Source organism: Crocodylus siamensis, chromosome 5, assembly GCF_052110815.1.
Source record: "Crocodylus siamensis isolate JL-2025a chromosome 5, ASM5211081v1, whole genome shotgun sequence".
NCBI lineage: Eukaryota > Metazoa > Chordata > Crocodylia > Crocodylidae > Crocodylus > Crocodylus siamensis.
This window is the reverse complement of record NC_143399.1, coordinates 122,665,352-122,680,654: the sequence shown is the minus strand read 5'-3', so window position 1 is coordinate 122,680,654 and position 15,303 is coordinate 122,665,352. Positions and strand designations below refer to the sequence as shown.

At 40.0% G+C, this 15,303-nt stretch overlaps 1 protein-coding gene across 4 annotated transcripts in view; it reads right to left on the bottom strand.

The window, feature by feature from the left end:
• Nucleotides 1–15,303, bottom strand: part of ELMO1 (engulfment and cell motility 1) — a 450,632-nt gene that overhangs the window by 33,208 nt on the left and 402,121 nt on the right. For all 4 annotated transcript variants that reach the window (XM_090050152.1, XM_090050153.1, XM_090050154.1 and 1 more), the window contains 2 exons: nt 7,801–7,964; nt 872–984 (listed from right to left, as the gene is read on the bottom strand). In XM_090050152.1, coding sequence (XP_089906278.1) covers nt 872–984; nt 7,801–7,964 — 277 coding nt within the window. The remainder of the gene's footprint in view (nt 1–871; nt 985–7,800; nt 7,965–15,303) is intronic.

Below are 15,303 nucleotides of genomic sequence, written 5' to 3'. Positions count from 1 at the left end.
ATTCATATTGCAGTTACGGAAAAAAATAAAAGGATAGACATTAAAATCTCATCAAAACAGATCCAGGTTTGCTGCATTTTGTTCCTGGATTGGAAAGGTTCTACTCTTAGGAGGAAAAGGATTAGAAAGAAAATGGTTTGGTGAAGTAAGCTGTACAATCCAAAAATGAGCAATGATCCATATAATTGTGAAGAAAGTTCCTCTATGTCCATTTAGTATTCACCCCCAGGCACACAAGTTATGGATTTAAGGACTTTTTAAAATCTGCTAGCTTATGAAATATTTAAACATGATAATATGAATGATAATAAAAGAAGAAGATTAAGGATGTGTAGTGACTGGATAGATGTGGTGAACTGTGCTCACCACAATTAAGAAGTGATGAGTCTGTGATGAGGTATATAAATAATTAGTAGCATAGTTTAAAAGCAATTCTTTTTAAAATGTGCCCAAATGTCTGTGGCATTAACGTTCTGAATATCATGAGAGTCGCATGCTATCCATGGGCAATTTTAGTGACCAGAGATTTTGACCCCGTCATCAGCAAGAAGCTTGAAGACCAAGGAAGCAATCAAGGTATTTAGTTCTTGATGGAAAGCAGCTACTTGAGATCTTCTTTAAACAAAAGATAATATGATTAGACTTATTCCACAAGGTCCTCAGGAGGAACATTCCAAAAAACCCACTGGCATAAAGAGTACCCAAGGAAGAATTTAATTACTAGAAATTTTTTAAAAGCCCCCTTAAATAAAGCTCTTCATCATTCACTTTATATGTGGGGAAACTTCAACCTGACAATAGCAGAAGAGCTATTAGCTAAAGGTGAAGTAAGAAACAACAAAATGCCAGACTCTTCAGCCTTGAGCTTTACCTTGTCGCCGCCGACTATTTAGTTTCCTAAAGCAGGTGCCCTCAACAAGTCGATTAAGACGTTGCTGCTTGATCAGCTCCAAGATTTCAGGCTGAATCTTCTCTTTTAGCTCCCTGGGAAGCGGGGGAAGGGAAGGGGAAGAAAAACCACACGCTTATTAGATTTATTCATGTACCGCTTTCTTTTCACTCAGAGATATTCACGAGACATTTCAGTTCCATCCATCTCATTTCTGGGAAGGTCCAAAGAGAGAAGGAGTCATGCAGTCTTACTCTAGAAATGAGCCGTTTTAGGGAGCAAAATCTGACTCACAAATAGAGCACTGAATGGTAGTCAGGATTCCTATGTTCTGTCCCCTTTTGCTACTAAATTGGTAAATGGCTTAAGATAACCTATTTGTGTCTTAGTTCATCCATGAAATATCACTTATTACTGTACCTCCAAAAGGCACCGTGAGGCAAGTAAGAGCTACTTCTTAATGAGAGTATTATGAAGCCTAGTTGGTTGATTGATATCCAGGAATGCAATGTTTTCTGCAGATGCACCATATCATCATTAGTTAGTAGAAGTGAAAACAGATAGTGCCAAACATACTCAGAACCAGCACTTCTAATGTTAGCTCAGATGAAGTAACAGCTGATGTCATTTGATTACTTTTATTTCTGTATCACTCTACAATTTACTACTGCATGGTTTTTGTGGAAAAATTCCTAAAGCTCTGAAACTTGCCAGGCATCCAAACTGTCCAGTGCACAGGCACACACAAACCCATAGTATATTAAGAAATTATATTACTGTATACACTGTCAAATTAATGCATTTCCTTCATCCTGGTCTTGACAAATGGGCTCAGTGTTTCAAGCACTAGGCAGAAAATACATGCATCTAGCATTGAAAGTTGGTTTTATATGCTACCGTGAGGATTCACAGGTGTCTGAATTCATCAGTTATACCCTCACTTAGACTCAGTAAGAATATGTAAAGGACAGGTTTAAACATCAACATGGCAGCAAATCTAGTAAGATTAACATGCAACTGAAAGTGTAGAGGGTCTATAAAATATGACGCGTGTCAGGTCCATAATTTTAGATTGCTGTGTCAATACGTAATACCAAAATCATTCTGCCTAGAAGTATTTCCTAGTGGTCAACACTTGTAGACATAGAAGCAGTGCTATTTCCGAGATAAAGCAAAATTCTGCTGGAAAACACCGGATGTTCATTTAGTGGCTCAACCACCACGTTCTTCATTTATAAAAACCTACATGGAAATATTTGCAAGGTTTCTGAATAAAGATTGTAGCCTTAATTAGACATGTCAAGGGCATTTGGACATATGCATGCCCTGCAGTGCTGGACACTATTAAAAGCACCTGGTGCTGTGGCGTGTGCATTTGTATAAATGGCAAAATACACATTAGTGCTGAGAAAGTGGTGGTGGCACACTTTTGAACTAAAACACATCAAAGGTGTTTTAGTACAAAAGTGCATTGCCACCATTTTCTGCATGCTGATGTGCATTTCACTGTTTATACAAATGCACGCAATGCAGCGCCAAGAGCATCAGCTTGCATGGTTCACAGACTCAATTAATTTGCAGATTCAATTTCTGGCATGTTGGAGCAGATAAAGTTATGTGTTTAAATGCCTATCATAACTAAGGGCTGTGGTGGCTGCCAGCCAATTTTCCATGCAGATCACAGGGCCAGCAGCCATTTTCATTGGCCAAGCACTGTGGGGTCCCCCTATACCTCTGATTGGTAGAGGGGCCCCAGTGGTCCTGCCCCTTGCCACTGACTGGCTGCAAGGCTATCCATCATACAGCTCCACCCCTCACTGATAATTGGTGGAGAGGGGCAGGGCCATATGGCAGACAGACCTTGTAGCCAATCAGTGGTATGGGGTGAGGGGTGGCAGCCATCTCCAGAGGGAGCCAGCATTTTTTTTCTGGTAAATTGGGTTTGTGTTTTTTTTCCCCACAGAGCCTGAAAAGTGTGGAGCCTGCATTCACAAAGTCTGCCTGAAATCATGGTATCTGTGAAAATCACAGCTTCAGTAAGTCCCTAGACATAACACTCTCACATAGCAGTAAAATGTTCATGCATTAAAATGCTCAAGGACTGCAGTTCTTGATACCTAATTCACTTGTGTATCAGTCAAATATCAAGCAACTATTATAGCTATAAAAACACAATACCTTTAGAAAATGTATTACAAGAATTATGCTTATTTTCAAATACTATAGATTTTTCATGGAGGGCAACTCTACATGTGCAGGTAAAGGCATGGTGGGATCTAATGCATAATCCACACAATCACACTCCTGACATGGTACATGTATTGTAATAGCAGCAACTCTTACTTAGTCAATGCCAAAAACATTTTTGCAAGTTGCTTCATGGAACACAGTCCTTGCTTTTAATAACTTATAGCTTAAATATACAGTGGCTGTGTCTACACGAGACACTTACACTGAGCTCATTACTACTGTGCACTAATGTTGCCGGGTATGAACCAAGATGCTACTGTAGTAATGAGCTACTGCACAGTAAGCGTCACTAGGCAATTGTGCCAGGATGCTACTACACGGTAACGCCAGTTACTGCACAGTCATTTAGTACCTGGTTATGCAAGTACTAAATGACTGTGCAGTAACAACTGAGCAGTTGGCATCTCATGTAGACACACCCACTGAGCAGAAAAAAGACCACAGAATCACAGAAAAATAGAGTTGGAAGCAATCCCATGAAGTTATCTAATCTAACTGCCAGCTTAAGGAAGGATCATTCTTGTCTACATTATCCCAGTTAAGCGTTTGCCTAACTTGAATGCAGACAGGAAGGTGAGGTGCTTTCCTAGCTTCATTCTAGTGCCCACTCTTCCCCTCTTAGGTACCCACCCATTGTCATGCTATTGGGTCTCAAAGAATCAGGCTCTGAGTCTTCTTATACAACACTTTTCCATAGTCAAAGACATCCATCTCACCATCAGGAATGTTTAATTCTATTAAATGACATAAAATTGGCTGGGGCCTTTGAAGCATTAGATTTTTTTCAAGTCCTACCAAAGGCAGTGGCAGATGATGGAGTTCTATCTATACCTTGTAGGGTTGGATCAAAAACCAAAGGAGTTAGCACAAGCAATGACAGGTAAAACTCATGATGCCTTATTTACAAAACACATTTGAAAAATGACAAGCAAACAGGGCACAATAATTTACACAATGCTTTTCTGAAACTGCTATTCACTATTATTCCTGTAAAGGTGGGAGAGACAGAAATTAGCATAAAGAGGCATAAGAGACAAAACAGTTTTAAAATTTTTTTTGTTCTTGGTTTCTATTGCATTTCAGTGATTTAATAATTGCAGGAGTTAAGTTAATGAATCAAAAAGACTTGCACACTTGATGGAACCAAGTCATATGTTATTACTAACTTTTCTCTTTCTTCTCATTGGCCTCAACGCTCAAGGGACAACTGTGGGATCAGCTACTTGATTCTGAGAAATCTACCTTAACTCCTCAGAATTTTGAGGATAATCTTTATAAAATTATTTTTTAAATGACTGAAATAATGGAGTTTTTCTTCCATTTTCATTTGTCCCTGGCCCTGCACCCTTCCAGTTCATAGTTCAAATACATTCATGCTTTCTGGAGTGAGACATTTTATATTTAATGTAAATCGTTATAATGCAATTGGAAAATAATCCCAAAGTCACTTTGATCTGTTTTTCTCCTTTATGTTCCTGGCTCACAGCTGTATCCTACCTATCCACTAATGCCTCCTGAAACTATTGATACTTTTTAACCTTGTTGAAAATGCTTAAAAATAAAAGAATTTCACAAAGCCAAATCCCTCCAACTGTTCTCCCTATTCTGCTGCTTCACATACAACTCTCCTGAAGAGACAAACTCTCTCTGCACCACTCAAGCTTTCTCTTAAATATCATCATCTTACCCATTATTTGTCCAACTCTATCTTTAATGTATCAAAGAAATGACTTGGTTCTTTGCAGGCTAGGACAATTCCCAGTGGAATTGGATACTGCCTTTCACAGACATTCAAAATGGGTTGGTAATTTTCTCTGTGCAGCTTGGAGGCTGTGGCATTCAAAACCGATCACACTCAAACAAACTGGGTCCTGAATTTGTTTGGCCCAAAAATGGAAATAGATAAGCCTTCAGCTCAAATGTTGCAAAAAGACTGTGATCTTTGGCAAAGCAGTTACTTGATGCTGGGTTATTATAAATCACATGAGCCCAAATGAAAAATCCTCATCATCCATGGCAGGTTGCTCCTGGCAGCTACTCCTCAGTTCTGGAACTTCCTCCCCCTTGAGGCCTACTAATGCCCAAGCCAGGATACCTTCCAGATGTAAAACCTTTCTATTTGGGCAGGTGTTTACCAAGCCAGGCTAAGCTTGGGGGAGTTCAGGGGGGTTTAGTTTTATATTTTATTTTAGTCTTCTTTTTTAAAAAAAATAAAAGTATTATGTTCACTCACTTACTGTAAACTACTCTGAGCCTTTGTTGGGAAGGGAGGTGTAGAAATCTAATAAATAAATAAATAATGTGGCCATTCCAAACCAAAACTCAGCCCAAGGGAGAGTTCTTTTGTTCAAAATTTTGAAGGCCTTTAACTTCTGTATGCCATATGGACAACACCAGCAAGAAGGGCTCAGGTAATGTATTGCTCCCGTCTATTAGCTACATTCTAATGCAGCATTCAACAAGGCTCAAGAGGTGCCTGTCAATGTGCTGCGAGGCTGCTACAATGGGCTGTAATTAATTAATTGGTAATTAACATGCTCCAGTATGTTAATTAGACCCGATTAATCGAGTCTAATCGAGTCGGCTGGAGTGTGGTAATTACGGTGTTCCAGCCAGATCTCTGCATCTTGCAAATCAGCGTCCCCACACTTCAAAATGGTGGCGGGGGAGCGTGAATCAAAACTTGTCGAACAAGCTTTAGTTCAAGTGCCTCCACCATTATTCTGAAGTGCAGGGATGCTAATACACGAGACGGTGCGGCACCTTGGAGCCACTCTAATTAAAGCACCCCTTTGCTCCACCCACCCCGGAGCACGTGTAAAAGTACCCAAGAGTTTTAAATTGTCGTGTGCAATTTCTTTCAGCATATCTGTAAGTCTTCTAGATCTCTGTGATGAAGCAAAGTTTCCTTTTGTATAGTCTCACTCTCCTTCGTATACAATGAATTCATGATTCTGTTACTTGCATCCTTTGTGACATCTAAATAATCTGTGAGAGCTCACTACATGACACTGAGTTAAAACTGAAAGAACTATTTGTATTCAGTATTACAAGTAAAATGATCAGGAATGTAGGCAAAAAAAATTAAGTTGTCATGAATGCATCTGTGGTTGTTTAAACACTTTTAGCCTTTGCCCTGGATCTGAGATGAGTCTCTCATATTTCCACAGCTTTTAATTGCTTGTGTTAAGACATGAATTCATCACATTTTGTGGAAGGGTGGTTTTTTTGCTGTGACAACAGTTATTTAAATTGATATTTGGAATGGGATACTGTGCAGGCAATGACAAGTTTCACTCCCCTACTAAGGGCTCAAAGTGAATATAAATAGTTGGTATCACTGCTAGATACTTGACTCACATGGGAAATGAGGAAAGCAAGAAAAAGCAAGAAGCTTTGGTGACAGGCTTAGTACTACCGTGCTGCTTTGAACCACTCAGTACTAGCAGAGAGTGGTAAATAATTGCTATGAAGTATAGACACAAAATTGAGAGTAGCCATTTAGAGGTGAGCTCTTAATTAATGCATTATTATGCATGGCATCAGTTCTAATCGAGTTTCACATCCTATCACTCTATTGTACTGCAAACATAAAAGAAACATTCTCCCTTTGATCCTGAGTAGCATTATTAATTTAAATTTGTGAGTCTGTTTGACTCATGCTTTCACCATTGCCCCCTGAGAAAAGTGTCCCTGGAGTAGGCATTCATTCCTCTTTTAGAGGGAGAAACTAAACCATTCTTGAATCCTAATTCCTCTGAATTTCAGAGCGACAGAACTGAGACACTCAGATCCAAGTTCATCCCCACAGGTTCAAGGTCAGGGTTGGAAGTGTTCTAGTGTCCTGTTCAGTTCCAAATGAGACAAGCATAACATGACACTTCAGCTGCAGTTGCTGGATCTCTCACAATTTCCCCCAAAAGGCTTCTAGTTCTAGTCAAAAGAGCATGATACAACTGCACCATGGAATCTGAACCTGCCTTATGTCACTGATGTGTCCTCAAGCCCAACCTCAACTGAGAGCCAACCACTACTTCCATGGCTCACCTCTAATATTTTCACATATAATGGAGTCTAGGGCATTTTTAGAAATCAACTGAAGCTGTAACAGAGATAGACCAGAAGAAAAGAGTGGCACACCAAGCATCTTCTGAATTTGATATGAAATCACCTAGATATAAAGAACTTTGCCTTGTTAACACAAAAGAAAAAGAGCGCCATCCTCAAGTCACAAACACATACATTTTATGGATCCAATTTGTATTGGTGCTATGGCTCTGCGTTTTACTTTGCCTGGCTCAGAGCAGTGACATTTTGAATCTTAAAGGAGCATTGGACAGAAGACAAAATTTAACCAAAAAAAATGTGTGCACACAGCCACACAAAGCCTCAAAATGTCAAAGCATTGTTTGCTACAAACAAGTCATGCTGGTCCCCATAGGGATTCACTGAATCTGTTTTAACTGAACTCAAAAGAAACAGTAGTGGTTCCCTGCAGAAGACAGCGCGTGACTTCAAGCAGATGCTATGCCAATGTTTTTTGAGCCCTGTTCCCTCGACAGTTTTTTTTCCCCCAGTTCTCCCTGAAGATCTCACAAATGTCATTCACATTTGTTCGTCCTTCCATGCAAGAAGTGACTAGGGGAGAAGAAAGCACTTACAGAATTGGACGAGACTGGAAATCTTCCTGGTTCATTCTCTCAGACTGACGGATTTTCAAAATTTCTGTGTAACTTAGATTCTGAAGTTTACTTTTGAATTGGTCCAGAGAGCTAGGCTTGGTAGTGAGTGCTCTCATTATTTGTTCCTTCACCACCTGCATTACCTGTGGATGAAAATAAGAGTATTATTGTTTCATTTTGTTTCCCCCCACTACCATGTTCTAGCACATGTTGTAATTAGGTACCCCTTGGTACAAAAAAATAAAAGCAATTATCAAACTAGTTACAGAAGGAATTTTGGCAGGTACCACTCTCAGAAAATCAGCTGATCTCTAACTGGGATTGTTACATGCTAGCAACAGAGGTTTCTCTCTCCTAAAATAAACAGCCCTGTTGGAGAACCCATTTACAATAACCTTTCTTCCTGATATAATTACTATAGGACTGCTACTGTCTTTGAGTACCTGGCTACACCTCTGCTCTACTTAGTCTAAGTCTTATTTTGGAAAGAGATGAGCAAAATGGCTAGGTCTCTTCTACATTATATGACAGACTATGTTTTAATAATGTAAACAAGTGAACAGCTGAAATGGGTGCCCCAGCATAGGTGTCACTGTAAAAAAGCGGAAGAGTGAATAAGAGTCTAGAGGCGGATTCTCTCCCTGCCGTCTGCCAAAGGAGGCTGGGGATTTCTTCTGAAAATCTGATTGGAACTGAAACACAACAGTATAAAGGGTTGGTAGTCTGGAGTTGGCCATTTACCAGGAAAGCTCCCATAGTTCTTTGGAGTTTAAGGTTGCTCTCCTTGGAGGAGAATGATGTCATAATCTGACAAATGTAGTCCCCCCATTTCACTCCTTGTTGTATACAGGGAGGGGAGTAGTTGGCTCTATATGTTACAGATATGTAAACATTATTGTTTGCTTTTCATTCCAATTTTCACTCCCTTTTTCTTTCTCAGGACACCCTTAGTCTGTGTATTGCTGGTCTTCGCATGATCCCAGACATCAGTTACTCATTCTTAAGCAGGATTACAACAATTTGCAATGAAGGAAATAGATCTACTAACAAGGGATATAAATCAGGAGACAGAGATCAATTTGCTAGGGTTATTATAGGATTGCTTTTAAACAATGAAGGATGCCTAGAGAAAACTGCTGAGAAACAGTTAACTAAGGGAGTCTATTTGGCATCAGTTCAACTCAATATATATGAGATGGCTTTCCCTTCCCCTCTCTTACTCTCTACTGGCTTCCTCAGTTCTGGTGCAAATTATATACTTTGAAAGGTTTTTTTTTTCTGATTCTGTCTTTTGGTTGGGTGAAGAAGTGGTTTATCAGATTTAAAAAGATTTTTCTTCCCTCACAACCAAAGCAGGCTAGTAAGCAGGAGGAAAAAATAGTAACATTCAGCTCAGATCAAAGCAGGTCTGTGATAGAAATTAACAGCTAGGAAAAGAGAGAATAGAAATAATTTTTGAACTGTCCTCCCCCCTTTTCTTTTATTCTTTGATATTCACTATGTTTCTAAAAATGAAAGCCTGATTCTGTGCAGTTTGAAAACTTTTCTTTTCCTAAGCACGTGTGTGTGAGTGTGTGTGTATTATTGCTGTATCAACCTTGAAAACTGTCCTTGTCTGTGCTATATCTTTGACTTTCATTTCCTGAGATGCCATCTTCCTTTTAGATATGATCTAGGCACCCATCCTAGTTTTGTTGCCATTTCCAGAAAGCATGAATGCCCCCTCCTGAGCTTCTCTCAATCATTTATTTCTCAAAAATAATGCTCTTTGTTTCTTTTAATGCTCTCACTTCCACCTCTCTTTTTTTAACCCCTCCTTCTAAACTAGCCTACCTCACTCAGAGTAATACCTTGCTTTAAGAATATACTTATAGAATAAGATCCATTTCTTTGTTAGCATATTTGGCAATTCTGGCTGATGCTCATTCGGTTTGAATATTAAAGGATTGAACAAAAGCCAGTTAGAGTTGAGGAGAGTTCATCAGGCTTTAAATTAGGCTCTGAAGAATTTATGAATGTAATGAAAGAAACATCCAGGGAAGTTTAGCAAAAGAAATGACTTAGAAACAGTCAACACTGCCTATTAGACAAACCAGATGTTTTAAATTCTTTCTGGCTTTCTCCTTGTCTCTCTTGGTGTCTGTTCAGCAATAATTGGAAGTCAGAAAAAATGTATTGCCTAAACTCACCACTTTGGGGATGGGGCCTTGGGGATGACCTTTATTTATCAGATTGTTGCAGAATTCAGCTGAGCCTGTTTAACTTTTAAAACCTTGGAAAGAACATGATTTTAAAATATTACACTCAGTTTAGGTTGCTGCAACTGGTGTTACATTCAGCCTATGGGTATCAACTCTGAACATAGCATCATGGAATGGCCAATCTTAAAGTAGATGTTTAAAGGTAGGTATCTAGAACAGCCTGCTTGTATTGAAGTGCTCAGCATCCTTAACAATTACACTGATGTGAAACAAGTATAAAGTTAAGCATGCATGAAAGGGCTTGCAGGAGCTGAGACTTAGTTGCTTGAATGAAGATTTATATAAAGAACTAGACCGAATTTTAACTGTGACTGCCATATATGTGTACAGGTGGGGGTCCCTTCAAAAAAAAAAAAATCAACAAAATCAACCCTTACCCATGTTCTGTTTTGGAGGACTGCAAGCTAAAATTCTTTTTTTTTTTTTCGGTCTAACTTCTATAGCCTTAAGAGACTATGCTGTATATTTGATTAAAAGAAGGCAGATTGGTCCAGGTTCTGTAAGTTTGGAGAGCTTTCATTTATCTCTTTATATATTTTGCCATGGCATTCTTTTAAAATCTCACCCTCCCACTCCCCTATTCACTTTAGCAGTTGTAATGCAAACAGTGTGCGTTGTTCTCCAACGCTGTAATTTTGAAAGCCATTCAGAGGGGAATTGTTAAAGAATTACCTAGTCTATAATTTCCTCGCTGTGACACTTCTTGTCCCAATGGCAGAAGGTGGGAGAATCAACAGGCATACCTTAAACCTAGTGCATGCTGTAGCAAAACTACTGGGGCAATTGCTTTCCTTTAGTGTTTGTTCTAGTCAATAGTGCTTAACTAGTTGGCCTAAGCATCAAAGCTGCTGCTTGAGTCGAGTTTCCTTAGCACTGGAAACTACTGCCAAGAATTTATCATATGCTCAAAATCTCTTCAGCTGAGTGCCAGCACCTGATTACCATAGATCAACACATCTATAAATGAGACCTTTTTTTATTTCAGCATTGTTAGACATTAATATTATACACAGTGTTTTTAAACGCATTCTATTTTAAATAGTCTAGCTGCTAGAATAGAAGTTGAGAGGGCATGTTTACTCATTTTTTGTCCTTTTTCTTTGGTTTTTTTCCCCCAGTCGGATGCCCGTTTATGTGGTAAGGCAGAATTAAGGGTTGAGTGTTCTGCTAAAGGTAGGCAGGTTAACTGAGACTATTCAGAGCCATAGAAATATGCATCTTCTTCTAATACAAAAGATAAAGAGCGCAGTGACTTAAGAACAGTTGTTTGCCTGCAATAAGATGGGTATGCATTTCATTTTTACCTACCATATAAGTAAGCAGCAAACAGCATGAACTCTGACTGCATACCTATCTTTTTAGCTAGTTTCAAGTATATTCACACTGGACCTCATCTCTGTAATGAGACATTTGAATTATTTCTATCTCCCTAGCACTCTTTCCCTATCTTTTTCTCTTATGCTCTCTTTCTGTGTCTCCTTACTGTCTTATCACTTTCCATACAAACTGTTAACACATGTAAAATCAAGATGATCTCTTTCAAGACAGATCAAAACTGGATACTTAGGCTCTACAACATGCAGAAAAATAAGCTAAGGAGTCAATTTTTAGCACTGAAGTTTATTCATGCAACTAAATTTAGGCTACTAAGCAACCGGCTGTGAAGCCTGAAAGACACGGGAAAACTCAAATGATAGTTATCAACATTTTGTTTGCAACGTACAGCATAAATATTCAGTCACACTCATGTTACCACCCTACCATGGTATAGTCCATCTCATATCCATACTAGGATTGTTTTGCACTGATTAGGAAGGATGAAGGTGATCTTTGACACCTATCATTGCTTGCAAACTTCTTCAAGTTTATAGCTGAAAAGTTACCCCAATTACATCCCCCTTCATCTATGACCCTACAGAATCCCTCACCTGCAGAAGTGGCTCTCAGCATGTTTCTATCCTGATGTGCTCCAGGTTTGTAGCAATATATCTGGGGTACGCTAGCTAAAGCTGAACTGTATGTCCACTTATTTACCTCTTCCAGTGGTGTACCAAGGTGGGTGGGCGGGCGAGCGGGGCAACTGCCCTGGGTGCCGAAGCAAAGGAGCGCCAAGAGGTGTTGTGTAGCCGGGGCAGGGTGTGGGATGGACCTGTGAGCAGCTCGTTTGGGGGGGGAGGGGGGGGGAACACAGGGATGGGGGAAGGGCAGCTCCTGCCAGTGTGTGCACTCCTGGGCAAGCAAAGGGGGACGTGTGCCCACTGGATCTGTGCACTGGGTGAAGTTGGGCTGCCTCTGCAGGCTTTGCCCTGGGTGCCCAACTTTGTTGCTACGGCACTGACCTCCTCTATGGTATCCCTCTTTGCAGAATATCTATGTCCTTCCCCTCCCCCCCACAAACTTCCTTCCTCCTCTAGGGATGCCATCCATCTCTGGCTCTGTAACCCCATCTGCGACTATTTACCTGTATGTCACAGTTTACATGTCCCACTGTGATGAACCTTCCATAGTCTAGGTCAGGAAGGGTAACTGTCAGTGCTCTGGTTTCCACTAGTGGCTATCTAACAATCAGTGCAGTGGTGGTGGTGGGGAAATGACAACAACAATATTATGGGTGCTTTCAGTAATTTGAATGGGAAAAGTCTGTGTGGTTTTCCCCAATATAAATAAGGTATAAATCAAATTATGAGCCTGCGTGAAAACAGCAAGCTTAATTCAATCACAGTTTTGTTCAGAAAGCAAGAGCACTGCAAAGCACTAATGTCCTAGCATGCTACAAACACCAGGCCGCAGGCTGCACAAACCCATCCCTGTAGCCGTTCAAGAAGCATCTGTGCTCTAGGAGCCCATTTCTGGTGTGTGGGAGAGGTGGGAAGATTTAAGCTGCATTAACACATTTTTCCCCTAGCTAAATATCCTTTCTAAAAAAAGAGCAGGAGAAAGAATATATTTTAATGATATTTTCTCAATAATGCACACCTATTGAGCCCATTTATCTGAATGATCCTCAAAACAGTCCACTCATTTTTTAAGAAAGGAAATTAAAAGAAATTAGAAGAAAAAGAAAACACTGAGAATGAGCATGCTGATTTCAGTTCTTTTGTTTAAAACTGTAGTGGAACTGAGAATAAGAGTTTAGAAGGAAATAGCCAAAACAGCCTTAATGGAGAGCATTTGCTGATGAAAAATAAAGCCATAAAGAAAAATCTAATTCTTAAGAAAAAGGTGCTGGCTACATAATCAACCTGCAAAAATCCTTTATTGAGAAAACTTTACATGATTAAAATGTGCAGCAGGTGATTCAAGACATTTTTTAAGCCATTTTGAAGAGTGAACTGTTTTCAATAAATCTCTGGTTACATTTTTAGAGTATTCAGAATAATCATCCTGAGACTTCAAGGTCCTTGGAAAATAACGATACTTTTTTTTTTTTCTTCCCCAGCACCTCCTATTGCCTCCTGGTGCAGTTTATGATTTCACCCTCCTAGCCTCATCTTACCATATCTTCTCACATCAGAATCATTTTCAATATAATTTAACACAAGCCTGTCTCCCACAAAGAATGTCAATCTTGGCTCATGTCTGGTTAGTGACAAAATAACTCATGCTGTACTATAAGCACTACATGTTATAATGCCTTTTCTGAAAGTGCCAAGAAGTAGTTTCCAGGAACCTTAACTATTCCAGAACAGAAGTATAGTAACTAGGACCATGTGGGCTAAAAAGAGATTTCTACCTAAGTAAGAATGTACAGAGCCCCAGGAAAGCTAATTGTGTTTCAGAATATGTTGTTTCAGTGGTTTAGTTGTTAAACAGGAAGTTTTAAGAGATGCTTTCTCATATAACCCTCCAACACATTTTTTCTTATAATTTATATTAGAATTTAAATTTCATTTTTAATAAAGGTTTTAGCTCTTCTGCTTGGGAAGACCATGATCCTCCCAGTATGAACCAAATAGGTGTTATCTCTAAGTCTGCAGGCAAGCAAACTAAAGCAAGGAGCTTGAGAAGGTTGCATCTCCATATATCCTGATGTGACAATGACATCAACATTGTCAATTATTCCAGTAGTGCTTGTTTTAGCAGAAACATTCACTGTGCATAAGCACATTTGATGGTGGTAGAGATAGAAATAGATGGGTCTGGGAGGCAAAAGATGTGATAGCTAACTTCCCTAAGACAGTTGTCCCGGCTTCTTTACCTCTTGCTATCCCCTACTAATTGCTGCTTTCCTAGGCCTGCTGGGAAGCTGGACAGGACATAGAATTTTTGGGGACAGGAGGAGCGAGATTAGTCAGAGGTTAGAAGAAGACAGAGAATAAAAGATCTACTCCAGTTCTCCTACGTTGTGGGCTGTGGGGAGGGGTGAGGCAACTCTCTGTCTAAGCACCCTAAAGAAGATATCCTGTGATAAGTTAAAGAAATGGGAAGCAGAAAGGCTGAGAAGCGGAGGGAAGATGAGCGAATGAGACTTGAGTATTCTTGATGGAGGTAAAGCAGGAGTTCAATTCCCTAGAAACATTCCAAGACAGCTCGGCGTGTAAGTGTATTCGTTCTGTAAATACAGTTGAGAGGAAATGGATCATTAGGTGTTGCACTCGGGTACATTATAGCTCTGCACTACTTTACATCTGCAGACAAAGGAAAGAGAGTCGGTTGGGAGCTGAATATGTGACTAGTCAGTTTTACATTTTCCAAAGTAGCTATCAGAAGTACACCCTGCTTACTGCACTGATTAATTTCCCTTGGTGATGCATGTCCACCTGTGTATCCTGACAGATCTGTGCCAGTTCTCACTAAGATCTCCAATCTGTTTCTATTTTTGGCTGACCCAGGTCAGGAATTAGGGGTATATCAATAAAAATCTTTTGGGCCAATACGGATGGCTGATTTTTAAGGAGCCATACTGGCTGATACTGATCCAATTCTGATATGCAGCTGGGCAGCTTGAAGACCAGTGTCAGGCTGATAAGTCTGGTGTGGGGGAAAAGGGGGTGGGGGGTGGGGCTGGGCCAGGCTGCAAATATGGCCTGCAGAGCCATATTATCCAGCTTGCTTTGCTATGGCAATTAACACTGCGCCATTTCCCCACTGTCAAATTTCTGGACCTGCAGGGAGCCTTCTGCAGCAGGTCACACCATGGTCAGATCCAGCATGGTTGGATTGTACCTGCGGACCAACCCCACAAGCTGACTCCATGGCTGGACCAGGCTCATGAACTAGC